Consider the following 16,311-nt stretch of genomic DNA (forward strand, 5'->3'; position numbering starts at 1 on the left):
AAAATTCAGGACCCAGCGCTATCAAACCTGCAATAGAACATGGACTCAGATTTGTCATACCTCATGAACAGCAACAGAGAAGTGATAATAGTCAATTAATGCATGCAAATAGTGAAGTGTAAGATAATGTTCATATTACATATTTCTTTATTCCTTCTCTCCTTTCCTTCTTTTTTCTTCCTTCTTTTCTTTCTTTCATCTGTGATCACCTAGATGGGTGGCAAGGCCAAAGAATTTGTCACCAAGTGACTACACTACTGTTAATGAAATTCTGTGAATTTACTTAGTATGGTCCTAGGACAACACCCTGTTGGTAGGACTATATTCAACATGATAGAATCTGCCAGAGCTTGTGCTAACCTGGCATTGTCTCTGAGAGCTGAGAGTCACCTTTATACTACGATGATGCATAGAGAGATGTCTCACTGGAAAAGAAAGTGGGCCCAGTCATATAGTTAGAGGATGAGGGATGACTAGTGGGTGGCCTGCATGCTTCACTGACATCTACATTGTGTCCAGAGTTCTGTTTGACACCTCTGAGGAGGTTAGGTAGATCCCCCTGTGGAGGAGGCATGAGATCACATCAATAAGTCATGTAAAATATGTTGGCATGGGTGGGTTACAGTGTGTTTTATTGGAGGGAGTACATATTTTTAAATATCAAAGTGTAGAAAATCAAGTTTTGGTTTTTAAAAATCAGTTTTTAAATTACCTAGTCATAAATAAGGAAAGAGATTCCTAAAACAAAAGTTACTCTGCATGAGCTTAATCACATATGCATTTTTACTATAACAGTTAACACTCGAACAGACTTTTTCACTTACACTAAACGATACAACATTTCCTTCTGTTATCTGTATCATGTTTAAAAATGGTTAATGTAGTTTATAAACCACAGCCAAGTGGTGCGGATGGATAGAGTACTGTGCCTGGAGTCTTGAAGACCTCAGTTCAGTTTGAGCCTTAGACACTTATTAGCTGTGAGACTGAGAAAGTCACCTTTGTTTCCCTCAGTTTCCTCATCTGTAAAATGGGGATGATGGTAGCACTTACCTCCCAGGATTGTTAGGATCAAATAAGATAATATTTATGAAGTGTTATACGAACCTTCAGGTGCTGTATAAATGCCAGCTATGACTATTATCCTTAAACTAACACTAGAGGCAATTCCCCAAAACGAATCCCAGAAATATTTAGAGCTGTGACAGAATATTGGAAATTCTTAAAAATCTGTCATTTTCAGATGTCAGATAAGCTTTTCATCAAATGTTTGTGATTCACCTTGTAAACAGGTTCTTTTCAATGTTCAGGAGAAACAATGTATCTGGTTTATTCTTATACTTCCCTTTGGGAGGTGTAACATTAATAGCCTGACTCCTTCGGTTGCCTTTCAAACCCACTGACATAGGATGAATTGAAGTCCATGTCCAAATACTCCCTTAAGGAAAGTCAGGTTTTCTAGGGATGAGGAGAGCCAAGTGTGGTAAGGCAATCCACTTCTACCAGTGACTGACTTATCCTAGGTGTGACTCCAGCCTGGGTCCAGGTCATTCTTAACCCAGTTTTACAAAGTAAGGGCCAATTGCTTTTTGGAGCTTTAGATCACGAATGCGTCACTTTACAATACCCTGATAGTTTCTTGATCAAAGAGGCCAGTAATAGAGAACATAAAAGACATTCTGAGACTGACCTGGGGCTCTTGGTTTTCTGGACTCATTCAGAGGGCAGCTAAGTGTCCCAGTGGATTAGAATGCTGCAGTTGGTGTCAGGAAAACTGAGTTGCAATCCTTCTCTAAACACTTGCTAAAGATATGACCTTAGGGAAATCATTTCAGTTCTTTCAGCTTGAGTTTTCCTGTCTGCAAAATGGGAGTGGTATTTAGAACCTACCTCACAGTATTGTTGTGAGGATAGTAAATGCAATGTGCTTTTGCAGACTTTAAATTCCTTATATAAATGTTAGCTATTATCACCTGGAGACACTGCCACCTAAAGCGTATCTTGTAGCTTGAGTCTCAGGCACATTAGTCTTGACCCCAAACTCAGAGCAGCTATGGGAATGTAGAAAGTTGGACAGTGACTCTCTCCATTGGTTTTGGCTACAGATGGACCACCATGATACTTAGGTTCACGTGACTATCATGCTTAACTATATAAACCACTCTATTATGGGCTTTACAGATATGAAATAACATTTTGGTATCTAGTATATTAATATCTATTTACCCTTTTTCCTAAAGAGAACTGATGTTTCATAGGTCCCAGGATTGCTCAGTGATCAACACCATGTGTAGGTTATCTCCTTTTAGCCTCAGAACAACTCTGACAGACTGATATTCTAGATATCATTTTTTAGCACACTGAACATTGTATTTGTTATAGCTTTAGAACCTCTGAAATTTTAGGAATTTCTGAAGTCTCTCCTCCATTATATTTGGTTTCATCAGGGAACTGACTATGAATAGGACACCTACCTTTTTGTAAAATTGAGGAATACATTGTCTCTTAGAGGCAACTGGTGCAGTGGCACGGTGGACAGTTTGCCCAACCTGGAGTTAGGAAGATTTGGATTCAAATCTGGCCTCAGATGACTGTCTGCCTCAGTTTCCTTATCTGTAAAATGGGGATAACAATAGCGTCTACCTCCTAGGGTTGTTGTGAGGATCAAACGAGATAATATTTCTAAAAAGCATTTAGCAATGCCTGGTATGTAATAGGCACTATATAAATGCTTATTTCCTCCCTCCTTTCAGGTCTCTAGAAAGGAAAAGCCATTTGTAGAAACCTGGAACTTTTGGTGGGGTTTGGAAATCAGCTTACTTCCCTTCAGTGGGTTGGTGGTATGTTAACAGCTTTGGCAGGACCCCAAAGTTTTATTCTTTCAGCAGTTGACAGGCAGCTGCCCGGCATTTCAGAGTTCAGGAGAAAATGCTAGGGATCCAGAATCTAATTAGTAAACTGCCTTCAATTATACATGAAGAAATGTCACCAAACATAATCTCCAAAGTCCTTTCCTTCTCTAAAATTCTACGGCCTATGACCTGTACTGCCTCCCAGCCCACACAGAGCCCCCAAGTGATATTTGTACTTCTTGGAAGTCAATCATCAACTGTCTAAAATAGATTAATCTTTTTTTTTCACACTTACTAAGCAGTCAGTCACTGTTGTATATTGGCAACAAGGCCATATGAGTAATTTCGGTGACCTGGAAGTGACATTGTTCTAAAATAAATCTAATCTCAGCAGTTTTTTCTTTCTTTATTTCTTTTCCCCAGGGGATTGCTATAGGGTCAGTGGAAAGAACAGAAAGTAGATGTCTATATTTACCCATTCAATTGAGGCTTGTAATCAGAAAATGTGGATAGACTTCCAATTAAGACCTAAGTGGTAGAAATGGTTAAAAAAAATAGATTCTCAACCCAATGAGGTCTATGTTAGTATTCTAACAAAACGTCTTTAAGCAAAACCCTTCTTTGCAAGGTTAATAAACCATTGTAGCTGACATTTCTCCTGGGCTCCCTAAGTTTCTTACCTTTCTCTTTTAAAGGAGCTAATCCAGTGTGACTCAGTGAAAGGAAATGAATTTGTATTACAAATGAAGCCAGCATATTCAAGTCATTTACCCATCCACTAAATCTGTGTTTTTTGTCACCCAGAGCTTTCTAGAATCAAAACCAGATTGGGGCATGACACTCAGAACAACTGTGTGGGGATGGAGGGTGAAGGGAGATGAGAGAGATATGGGTGGACCTTGTTTAGCTGCAGCTGCTCAGTTATGAGTGAATTATTTGAATCCATTTCAAATCTATTTTGGTTAATGATGAATCTGTCCCTTATATGGTCACAGCAGCAGAGGCAATTTTCTCAGGTCTTAATGTGGTTTCTTCTCAGTCTGTCTCTATCTTCTTCTTCTTCTTAGCTGTCAGAGTGCTCCTCCAAAGGCTCAGGATCTCTCTCTCTCTCTCTCTCTCTCTCTCTCTCTCTCTCTCTCTCTCTCTCTCTCTCTCTCTCTCTCTCTCTCTCCCTCTCTCTCCCTCTCTCTCCCTCTCTCTCTCTCTCTCTCTCTCTCCTTTCTCTCTCTCTCCCTCTCTCTCTCTCTCTCTCCTTTCTCTCTCTCTCTCTCTCTCTCTCTCTCTCTCTCTCTCACCACTGGCTCCCCATAACATACAAAATTAAACATGAAATCTTCTATGTGATATTCAAAGCCCTTCCTAACCTGTTTTTTCTCCTGCCTTTCATCCTCCTACACCTTACATCCTCTTAAATGATCTGTGATTCAGTGACGGTGACCTCTTTGAAATTTCTCCAAGAAGACACTGCCTCCCAGCTCTGTACATTTTCATTAGCTGTCCCCCATGCCTAGAATTCTCTCCCTCTTCATCTCTGCCTCTTAGGTTCCTTGGCTTCCTTCAGGTCCCAGTGAAAACTCCACCTTTTATAGGAACACTTTCCAGACCCCTTTTAATTCTTATACCTTCCCTTTGTTGATTATTTTCAATTTAAATTGAAATCATGTTCATACATAATTGCTTGGAATACACAAGAGTACTCCATCACAGTCATATGCCACAACTTGTTCAGCCATTCCCCAGTTAATGAGCGTCCCTTTGATTTCCAATTCTTTGCTACCACACCAAGAACTACTATGAATATTTATGTACATACTGGTCCTTTTCGTTTTCCTTTGCTCACTTTGGGATACAGACCTAGTAGTGGTATTGCTGTATCAAAGGGTATGCATAGGTTTATAGCCCTTTGGGCCTAGTTCCATATTGTTTTCCAGAATGGCTGGACCAGTTCACTGTACCACTAAAAGTTCATTACTGTACCTATTTTTCCTTCATTCCTTCCAGCATTTGTCATTTCTGATAAAGGTGAGGTGGTACCTCACAGTTATTTTCATTTGCCTTTTTCTAGTCTGTAGTGGTTTAGAGCATTTCATATGATTATAGGTAGCTTTGATTTCTTCTGAAAACTGCCTTTCCCCCACATTTTTTAAAGATCAGGGAACTATAGCCTGGAGAGCTTAAGTTATTTGCAAAAGATCAGGTTTGAAACCTCTGGCACAAAATCCGATGTGCCTTCCCTACATACGGTGCCTCGAATTTTACAAAAGGTTCTGTCTTCTCACAATAAACCTAAAAGGAGGGTAGATGCTGGAGCATAGCTCCTGAAACAGTGACTTCTGAGAAAATGTTCTGATCAGAGATTGGATTTGTTACTTTTCATGCAAATGTCTTGGTCTTATAGACACACAATCAGTTTATGCCTCACTGTTTTACTGTATATAGAGGCCTCTCTGCCCCTCAGATAATTAATTTTGGTCAGTGCTTCAGAACTTTTATCTGTCAACAGACATTTTCGTTGAAGCTCTTCCAGGAAGCTGAAAGCCAGCAGGGAATACTACCCTGGCTGCACTGTATAAAAGTCAGGTTGGGATCTGAGGCCTTCCAGCTGAATCAGCCTGCAGGCCCAGGCCAAGGGCAACAGTGATGGAAGATTTGCCTCTTTCACTCTTGCAGTATTAGACAGAATTTAAAAAGACTCTTCCATAGACTCAATAAGGATATGGAAAATAGGAAAAGGGAAAATTAATAGACAGGAAAATAATCTTATGGTCTCATTTAACAATTTTAAAAGACAACATACATCCTGCTAAAGGATATGTGTGTGTGTGTGTGTGTGTGTGTGTGTGTGTGTCCCCACATATAAAATTCCTGGACTTGGGTTTAAAGAACCTAACTTTTCACTTAAATGAGAAAGTCTGTTAAGAGCAAAGAGAATTTTTTTTAAGTTGACTGCTATCATGACTTTGCAAGATGCCTGCATAATGCAAAATCTTACATTACTTTCTGATTATATTTTTCAGGTTACTGTAAAATCAACACTGACAGCATTTTAGGTGACATTTTGTGGTACTAAATGGGAAAGCAATCACTACTGATAACTTTGTCGCGTCCCATGACCAATTTCCCCTTTGGTAGCACATGCCTGTTGAACACTGTTCTCCAGAGAAGGAATGAACAAGCCAGGGAAGGAGTCAGTTCTAAATTCACTGACTTTCACATAACTTGGTTGAACCTCTATCTTCAAATGAAAAGTTAAAAGGACATTTCCATTTAAAGTTATCCCATGTTGCAACACCTCCACAGGGAGTACACAAATCTTTCCTTCATGTGATGTCTGGGTGATGTCTTATACTGGAAATTAGCATTCAGTTTATCTCACAATTTAAGCTGGCTTTTAAGAATTTAATGGAACCCACTGACTTGGAAACTCAAATGAAGAAGCATCATTTCCTTATTTTAGAAACAATTTTGCTTCCTCTTACTGTGTTGCATATACACACACACACACACACACACACACATACATGCTGAAGTTAGGCAATATCTGTTCAGCAAAACAAAAAACAAAAGCAAAAAATATGTAGGGGGAGGGTGGTTGTAGGTCCTTTAAGCATTGTAAACCTGTAAATATTTGTTCATAGTCCATTCCTGTTCTCTAAGAGATAATGGCATTATTTCAAGGCATCCTGAAAAAATGATTCATTTCACTACACTTAAAGCATATAGTGAAATTTTATTTTTTATATTATATATATGTAAATAAAACTGATTTTTATGTAAATAAAACTGATTTTTTAAAATAGAGAATGATTGGTTTATTAGTAGTTATTCAAAGAACAGTGATAAAATCTCCAAATATTTTCAGTTAGTCAACTAGCATGTATTAAAATGCCCACTATGTGCCAGTCAGTGTGCTAAGTGCTGGGGATGCAGTGAAAGGCTATGTTAGAAATTCAAACTATGCTTCAGAGAGCACAACTCTGATGGGCTGGCCAGATTGTTTGAATGCAAAATGTATGCTTGCAAAAAGACTATTTTATGGAGAACTCACATGGGGCAGGCTATCATATGGTGGTCAGAAGAAGTGATACAAGGACATTCTAAAGGTTTCCCTCAAGAACTTTGGATTTGACTGTGCAACATGGGAGACGCTGGCACAGGACTGCTCAGCATGGCATGCTCACATCAGAAAAGCTGGCATGCCCACATCAGAAAAGGTGCTGTACTCTTTGAGCAAAGCAGAATTGAGACAGCACAAAGGAAATGTAGGATGTGCAAATTTGGAATAACCACTACAAATGTTTACATGGACTATCTATACCCAATCTGTGGTAGAGCATTTTGAGCTCATATTGGTCTGATCAGTCACAGTTGTACACACTGAAACTTGACTTTATCATAGTGATATCATTTTGATCCTCTTGGAGAATGAAGGACAACAATCATCATGTTAGAAATAAACAATAGAAGGAAGGTTTTAGAATTAAAAGTGACTGGGAAGGGTTTCCTGTAGAAGGTGAGATTTTATCTGGGACTTGAAGTAAGTCAGGGAAACCAGGAGGCAGAGATAAAGAGAGCAAGCCTTCTAGGCATGGGAGACAAGAGTGAAAAGGTCAATGTCACTGAATCCATGTAAATGGCGTTCAGTATGGTGTAAGAAGACTAGAATAGTTTTTTTTTTACCTCTAAAGTCACAGGAGGCTAGATTCTAAAGAACTTTGAATGTCAATGAGAGGAATTTATATTTGATAATAGAGACAATAGCGTGTTACTAGAACTGATTGAAGAAAAAGGTTACATAGTCAGATTTATGCTTTAGGAAGATCAATTTGACAGTTGGGTGGGAGATGAACTGTAGTGAAGGAGAGACTTGAGGTATGGGAACCAACCAGCAGCCTCTTGTAGTAGTCTAGGAGTAAGAGGATGAAGGCCTACATCAAAGTGGTAGCTGTATCAGAGGAGTGAAGGGGCATATATGAGAGATGTTACAAAAGTAGAAACTACAGGACTTGGTAAATGATTGTGTATGGTGGATCAGTGAGAAAACGTGAAGAATTGAGGAGAATGATTAAGTTTAAATCTCAAGTTAGTATGAGGATGATTTTACCCTCAACAATAATAGAGAAATTAGGAAGAAGGGAAAGTTTAGGGAAGACTGGTAATGAATCCAGTTTTGGTGACATTGATTTTTAAGATGAAGACAGAGGTTAGGGCTGGGCAAAAAGATCGGAGAGTTATCTCTATAGAGATGATAGTTAAATTCAAGGGAACTGATGAGATTAATGAAATAGTATAGAGAATAGAAGAGGGTACACAAAAGAATTTGGGGGAAATATCCACTGTTAATAGGCATGACCTAGATAAAGATCCAGGAAAAGAGATTGAAATGTCAGTCAGGCAGGAGGAGAACCAGGGGTTTTAGTGTTATTAAAACCTAGAGAGAAGAAAGTATCAAGAAAAGGATAATGGACAGTGTGTCAAAGGCTGCAGAGAGGTTAAGAAGGATGAGGATTGAGGAAAGATTTGACAGTTAAAAGATTGTCAGTAACTTTGGAAAGAGGAGCTGCAGTTGAATGATGAAGTCTGAGGCCGGACTATGAAGAATTAAGAACACAGTAAAGGAAAGAACATGGAGACGTTGATTTTAGACAACCTTCTCAATGAGTTTAGTCACAAAAAGGAGGACAAATATGGGGTAATAGCTAGCAGAGACATTAATAGATCAGCAGGATTTTTTGAGAGTGTTGGAGATATGGGTGTGGTTTTGTAGGCAGGCAGTGTACAGGAAGAGAAGGTGAGTGAGGAAATAGAGATGATAGAAGGAGAAATTCAGTGGAAGAGATGAGATGGAATGGGATCACTTGTGCACGTAGAGGAATTTGCTTTGGCAAGAAGGGCTACTTCTTCACGTTATATGGGGAAGAAGGAATAGAGGTGGTGGAAAGATACTCTGTTTCAGATCAGTTTTATTTACAGCATGTAATTTGATAAAAGATGAAAAACTAAATCTGTAAAATTTGACTCAGCAGTATCACTACTGGCTCTATATTCCAAAGAGATCAAAGAAAAAGACAAAAATATTTATAGCAGCTTATTTTGTGGTGTCAAAGAATTGGAAATTGAGGCGATGCCCATCAGTTGAGTAATGGTTGAACAAGTTATGTTATCTGATTGTGATGGAATAAGATTCTGCTATAAAAATGATAAGCAACATGGTTTCAGAAAAACTCTAGAAGACTTATATCAGCTGATCTAAATGAAATGAACAGAACCAAGAGAACATTGTACACAGTAATCGCAATTTTGTAAGATGATCAACTATGAATGACTCAGCTATTCTGAACAATTGAATGCTCTAAGACCATTCTGAAGCACTTCTGATGAAAAATGCTATCCACCTCCAGAGAAAGAACTGATAGAGTCTGAATGCAGATTGAAGGATATCTTTTTTACTTCCTTTTTTCTTCTTTTTTTGGGGGGAGGGGGTTGTGTTTTGTTTCACAACCTGGCTAATATGAAAATATGTTTTGCATGACTTCATGTATATAATTGATATCAAATTGCTTGCCTTCTCAATGGGAAGGGAGAGACAGGAGAAAAAGAATTTGGAATTCAAAATAAAAAAACCAAGTTAAAAATGTTTTACATGTTATTGAGAGCAAAAAAAAAAAAAAAAAAACAGACTGAGTGCCATACTCCAAATTGGAAAGAGCAGGGCTCATGGCAGCAAGATTCTCTATTTCAGGACCAGCTGTTCGGTCCATTGAATATACTAGCTGTGGCCAGAGAAACTGGAGGTCCCTGGAAAGGTAAAGACTACCTGACCAGATGAGAAAAACTTCCAAGTTCACATGTATCCTGAACTCATTCTCTGTGAAGTGTGACCCTGGACCAGAGGTCAGCTTTAAATGACTAGGTCTGCTGGGTGTGAATTCAACATTGAGTTTTGAATGGTATAGTTGTGTTTGTACTTATTTTCCTGATTAAAGGAAGACCAAACTGCACTTTTGCTAAAGGACTTGTGTTTAAATCAGCTCCTGTGTGTTTAACTTTAGGGGTTTAAGAAAGTGGTAGGTTCATGGTCATTTAGGGGATGCTTTTTTTTATACTTTATTTTTCTGTAACTTTGCACTGTTGCTTATCAGTTCTTTGCTGAATAAAACAACTGTAGGCAGTCTCTAAGAAAAAAAAAGATGCACTTAAAACCTTTCTAAACTGAGTCAACTCAACTCACAGGAATGTTGCAGAAGACAGAAACAGGAGCTATGTGAAAAATTTGATTACCTCTATGGCATCCTGGAGAAAAGAAAGAATGAGATGACACAAATCATTACAAGGAGCCAAGAGGAAAAACTGGAGCATGTCCGGGCACTGATTAAAAAGTATGCAGATCATCTGGAGACAGTATCCAAGTTGGTTGAGTCAGGAATTCAATTCATGGATGAGCCAGAAATGGCAGTCTTCTTACAGGTATGGTCTGATGTGGTCAAACAATCTAAAGATATTTACGAGGCATGCAAATTGGACACAAAGAAGTGTTTGTTGTGTTCAGAGGGTAGGAAAACATTTCTCCCTCATAGCATATTTATGTCATTCTTATTATATTGAACAATTTTGAGCAGACCAAAATATTCTTTCATTCTGTACCTGATTATCTGATAATCTAATTATGTTACTCAATAGAGTATATTAAAAAGACCATAATGTTTAAATGCAGAAAAAGATTGTGATTTAAATTTGATCAGATGCATTATACTTTGATATTCTAAGAGGAGAGAATTAATGATCTGAATATGAAGTATCTTTGACAAAAAGAAAGAATTAAAGTAGCCTTTTCTTGTTTTCACAGAATGCCAAAACGTTGTTACAAAAGTAAGTAACTTTTTCATTTGATGAAAAGTTCAGATTTTCTATTTTTATCCAAGACCATCTAACTAAACAGTGATTGCAACTGCCACATTTTCTTGGTTTCAGAATTTCAGAAGCATCCAAGGCATTTCAGATGGAGAAAATAGAACACGGCTATGAAAACATGGACCATTTTACAGTCAACCTCAATCGAGAAGAAAAGATAATAAGAGAAATTGACTTTTACAAAGGTATATCACCCAGGTGACCAAAAATGGCTGTCTTAAACTGCAGGTGTGTGCAAGCTACTGGAGGTTGGGGTGTAAAGGGTCACACTCCAGTAGTGCTGCCAAAATAGAACCTGACAGCTTTATAGGGACCATAATTGAAAATGAAGCTTCATTTCACAGCAGAATCATGCAGCTTGTTGACAAGGGTTATTCTGGCTTTGGTTATCAGAGTGCCTCTTATACCCCTCTGACGATGATGACGACAGCACCCTTCATTCCTCCATCCTTACACAAAACATCATCCATGATCACGTAAAATGCCACTGGTGCGAGTTTGTAGACCAATCAGAAAAGAGAAGGCATCTGGGCAGAAAATTATGTAGTATCTGTTTAATTAAATACTGACAGTTCACAAATCAGAGTGTCAGGTGGAGGTAAGGGAGATTGGATAGGCTATATATAGCTAACTTGTGAGGAGAAGCTGGTGTTAAGGTCTAGAGACAAAGTGAACCAGCCCTAAAACATACCACCCATTTTCAGTACCAGAGCTAAGAGTCTAGGTCCTCCAGTAATAAAATGAAGCAAGCATGGTACATAATCTACTACAGTGTGCTTAGGGGGAAAGAGATCGTATGATTGCAGATCTAGATTTGGAAGGACCTCATAGGCTAATTCCTTCATTTTATAGATGAAGAAAATGTGAGGTCGCACAGGTAGTAACCATCAGGTCCTCTGACTCTGAGGCCAATCATCTTTCCATTGTACCAAGATGGGTAATTCATTCCATTCATTAATGATCACTGTATATGAACACTATGCTTGTCTTTTAAGAACTAAATCTCAAAATAATCTCTCTTTCCTTTGAATTTCTTGATTTCTTCAGCAGTTAAGAAAAGAGATGATGTTTTCTATTGGAACTACTTGGTTTAACTGGATGTTGGGGTACCTTAGGCAGTTAAGAAATGAAGCTTAGCCCCATGCTTGGGGTCAGCAGGCTACTTTAGAGGTGTGTTGGTAGAGACTACAAACGTTTCTGTGGAAGAGGAGGGGAAAGAAAAAAAGAAAAGAAAGATATTCATCGCCATGTTGAGTGGTTATGTCTTCCCTGCCCACACAGAATCAAAGTTATAGGACCAAGAGTAGAGTGTAGACAGGAATTTCTCTAGCTACCATAACTGATCTGAGCATAGTGAGAATACCTGAGTTCACCAGCCTTAGAAAATGTCAGAGGGAGGTAGAAGGAGATGTCTTTCTACTCAGAGGTGTGCTGATAAATGTTCAACAGCCAGCTTTTTGAAAATATATGACACAATTTTAAGTTAAATCTGCATTATTAACTTTTTCTCCATCATTTTCTTAAGTCTAGAAAATCAAGAAGATAATAAATCAAGCCCTGATTTGTAGTATTTACTGATTGCCAAGGTATAAGTACACAGAACATTTAACAATTGGCTTTCCCAAGTCATTGAGCTGGTTCTAGCACCCCGGCCTTTACTTTGTGGCTAGGAGAATTTGTCTCGTATGCACTCTTTTCAGTAATGTGGTTTGGACTAGGCCTGCAATTTTATTTGTGTACAGAACTCCCAAATAAGAAAACTCCCTTTATCAGTGCAGATAAAGCATCTGCTTTACTTTAGAGAGGGACCTAGGGGCACTGAAAGTCTAAACCAGTGAATGTCAGAAGAGGGGCTTAAACCCAGGCTTTTCTGACTCTAAGGATGGCTCTGTATATACTAACATGCCACCTACCTGGTCTGTTGTACTGTACTTAATTGGTTTGTTATACTGTCTTGAAGTCAGAGGTGGCCTGGTATATTTTTATAAGTGTGTACAATCTCTTTGCAGGGCAGCTAGGTGGTGCAGGGGATAGAGTGCAGGCTTTTAGTTAGAAAGACCTGAGTTCACATCCAACCTCAGACATTTGTTAGCTGTGTGACCTTGGGCAAGTCACTTAACCCCATTGGCCTCAGTTTTTTCAAGTGAACTGGAGAAGGAAATGACAAATCATTCCAGTATCTGCCAAGAAAACCCCAAATGAGGTCATGGAGACTCAAACACAACTGAATAATGACAAAGCAGTCCATTTATTCTATAAAAATAAGTTTGTTCTAGACTTTTCTTGGGTATAAGTTGAAAAGACATGGACATTCCCTCAATAGTCTGTGTGACAAATGTTTGAATCTTATAGAGTCCCCATGAAGAGAGAGCATGGAACACTGGGGTCAGGTGTTGATCTGGACCCACACCGGGCTATCTCCTCAAGTTCTGTAGGCAGAAGGGAAACTTGAAAGGGAAGGTAGTCTTGAGGCTTACCTACTCATTGGGATAAGTAGCTAGACTACTCAGGCATTTTCAGGTTGGATTTATTCCAATTTAGCTCAGTGATAAAAATTTGAATACAGATAAAGTAAGGGGCAATTATCCATGTTACAAAAATATTCTTACTTTATGAAAGAATTCATTTAAACAGTCGCTCCCCTGGCATATTTTCCTGCTTAGATACCATTATATTCTTTACTGAGAGGATTAGAAAGGTGAGTCAGAGAGGAAGTTGGCAGCTGCAGGGTGCTTTATACCTACACAAATACATGTGAACATTGACAGATTGGACCTGCTCAAATACAGAGAGAGAAAAAGAACAAAACCTTGAATTAGAGCCTTAAAAAGCAATCAAGTTATATTAAAAAACTTATCAAATTATAAAACTGTCTTTGAAAACAAGTTAACTTTTAGTTAGCTCTTGGAGTTGATAAGAGAAAGTTTAGAAGAACATATTTTAATAGGATAGAAAAACCAATGAGAAGGGCAGCATTGCACATTGGAAATGAGGGCTGGATCTGAAGTCACAGGACCTGGGTTTCAATTCCACACTTGCCTGTGTGACCCTGGGCAAAACACGTAACTTTCCTGGGCCCCTTCAGTTTCCTCATCAGGAATAGCTAACGTTAACACAGTGCTTTAAACAAAGTTTACAGAACACTCTGCATGCGTTATCTATTTCATTCTCACAACAACTTTGGGAGTATTATGTAAGTATTTTATTGGGAGTATTATACACATGGGGAAGCTGAGACAAAGAAAGGTTAAGTGACTTTCCTAGTCATATAGCTAGTATCTGAGGCAGAATTGGAACTCAGCTTTTCCTGATTCCAAGCCTTGTAGTCTGTCCACTATCCCACCTATTGGGAGGTTTAGATAAGATGACTATGAGGTTTCTTCTACCTGTACAATCTTTAGCCTATAAACTAAATATTTAAAGCTTGCTGTTTGTAAACCCAGCCGAAGTTATTATTATTAGTTTAATAATAAGTAATAATAATAGTTTAATAATAAATATAATAATATATGTAATATATATAATAAATATAATAATAGTTTAATAATAATAAAAAACAAATAAACTCCATTGTTTTAAAATTCCTGAATCTAATTTTTCTTGGCACTTGGATTGGATGGGTCCCACTGCTCATTTGTTTTGCATATTTACTACAGAAATAACAATAAAATAAAAACCGTACAAATAATAGCCGGCATTTCCATAGCGATTTAAGGTTTGCAAAGCACTTTGTATGTGTTACCTCATTTGATCCTCACAAGAGCCCCGTGAGGTAGAAGCTGTTAACATCCCCATTTTATAGATGGAGAAACTGAAGCTCAGAGAAGGTTGATTGACTTGCCCAGGGCCACACAGTCAGTCAGTGTCTGAGACACTCTTCAGTCTAATGCCATTCTGACTGCCCACTATACCACCTGTTTTGCCTGTAGCTTCTCCGGTAGTTATTTTCGTGAAGGTGACACTTTCAATTATTAAAAAGTAGCATTCTTTATATATCAGAGGAGGAGGAAGAGGAGGAAATAGCATTGGAAGATGTCTGTACAGAGTCATCAGGGGAAGAAGAAATTCCTGAGATGGTATCGCAGCTCTCTCCACCAGACGCAGAGCACCAGTCTTTACCTGAGGCACTTCCTGTTGCATCTATAGAACTCCCACCTACCCCACCAGCAGCCAGTGGGGATCTTGTAACTCAGGTAAGCTTATCCCAGGGCTCTCCTCACCCCTGGGGCAGATAAGGATGGATGGTTACTGAGCAGTCTGAGTAATTTATTCTGACTTAAAGCTAAATGTGTCAGACATTCCTACACAGTCTATAGAAGAAAAGATTTCAGGATGCGTATATCATCAGAGAAGGAAGCTCTCAGGGTGAATCATAAAGGAATTTTGGTTGTCATTTGATTACCAGAATTTCTTCCTCTCTATAAGCTCAGTATTTCCGCAAGGAATTTCCTCAAATCCACTTAGCGCATCTTCTGAGTCAGCAATCATTTTGCCTCTACTCTGTAATTGGCAAGCACTTGAAAATGTAAGAATCGCTGAAAACTGGTACCAGGAGGTTCATGTCCGTATTATGTTCATTAGTGAAAATATCGAAATTCACTTTATAGGCAAGACATGAACTAAGAGAATTATTATTATTTGAGAACTCCAGTTTTTAATGCAACCAGCAAAACAGAAGCCATATAGGCCATGCTAGTTCATTTCTCTTTGACTGACCCTGAAATATAATCCGACCTCTTGTCCTTTTACAATCGTGCAACAAATGAAACCTGGTTTCCTCTGTACCTGTTTATCTTGTCAGCTGGATTGTTTAAGTATTTTCTTAGGAGGAGCAGGCCGCTGCTGTGGCCGATTGATTGATTATCTTCTATGTGTTTCTGGGATGTCATTGTCTAGATTTCACTCTTAGTATGTTCCCAGTACTGTGTGCCTACTGATTTCATGATGCTTTCAGTAAATGAGATCCCCACCTGTTAAATGGATGGACATTGTACAAACATCAATGGAGGAGGCTCCTTTGGACCCTCTGCCTGCCTATCGTAGATGACTGAAATTATTTATGTCAACCAAAGTTACCAAAGGAGCATGGAAATAGAGTTGTTAAAAAATTATCTCACCCAGGCATGTTGGCATACACCTGTAATTTTTGCTTCAGAAAGAATCTGAGGCTGGTGGATTGTTTGAGAAGCAGTAGGATTAAAGTTGGTCAGATATCGGCACTAAGTCCAATATGATAAGCCCCTAGGAGTGGGGACCACCAGGCTGCCTCAGGAGGATTGACCCAGGTTGGGTCAGAAAAGGAGAGCAGGTCAAAACTCCTGGAATGATCAGTAGTGGGGTTGAGCCTCAGTGGCTGCTGCTCACTAATCTAGTTGATATAGAGAGACTCAGTCTTAAAAAATGAAACAAAACAAAAAAGAAATGAGCCTAAGAGTACTTTGGAAGTTTAAGCAAGGCATCATTTTAAAAATTACTTATAGCTCTAAGGAAGAAAGCATTTCAGACATAGATGCAGAGTCTTCGTGTTATGAACACACTCCTTCCTTGA

The 16,311-nt window shown here is 38.6% G+C and overlaps 1 protein-coding gene across 6 annotated transcripts in view; it reads left to right on the forward strand.

The window, feature by feature from the left end:
• TRIM55 (tripartite motif containing 55) overlaps positions 1-16,311 on the forward strand; it is an 83,069-nt gene that overhangs the window by 34,611 nt on the left and 32,147 nt on the right. For 5 of the 6 annotated variants that reach the window (XM_072604717.1, XM_072604715.1, XM_072604713.1 and 2 more), the window contains 4 exons: positions 10,086-10,319; positions 10,699-10,721; positions 10,824-10,948; positions 14,763-14,956. In XM_072604717.1, the coding sequence (XP_072460818.1) occupies positions 10,086-10,319; positions 10,699-10,721; positions 10,824-10,948; positions 14,763-14,956 (576 nt within the window). Of the gene's footprint in view, positions 1-10,085; positions 10,320-10,698; positions 10,722-10,823; positions 10,992-14,762; positions 14,957-16,311 lie in introns of those variants that run through there. The other variant, XM_072604718.1, reaches the window with a different exon arrangement.

This window comes from Notamacropus eugenii, chromosome 4, assembly GCF_028372415.1.
Source record: "Notamacropus eugenii isolate mMacEug1 chromosome 4, mMacEug1.pri_v2, whole genome shotgun sequence".
In the NCBI taxonomy this organism is placed as follows: domain Eukaryota; kingdom Metazoa; phylum Chordata; class Mammalia; order Diprotodontia; family Macropodidae; genus Notamacropus; species Notamacropus eugenii.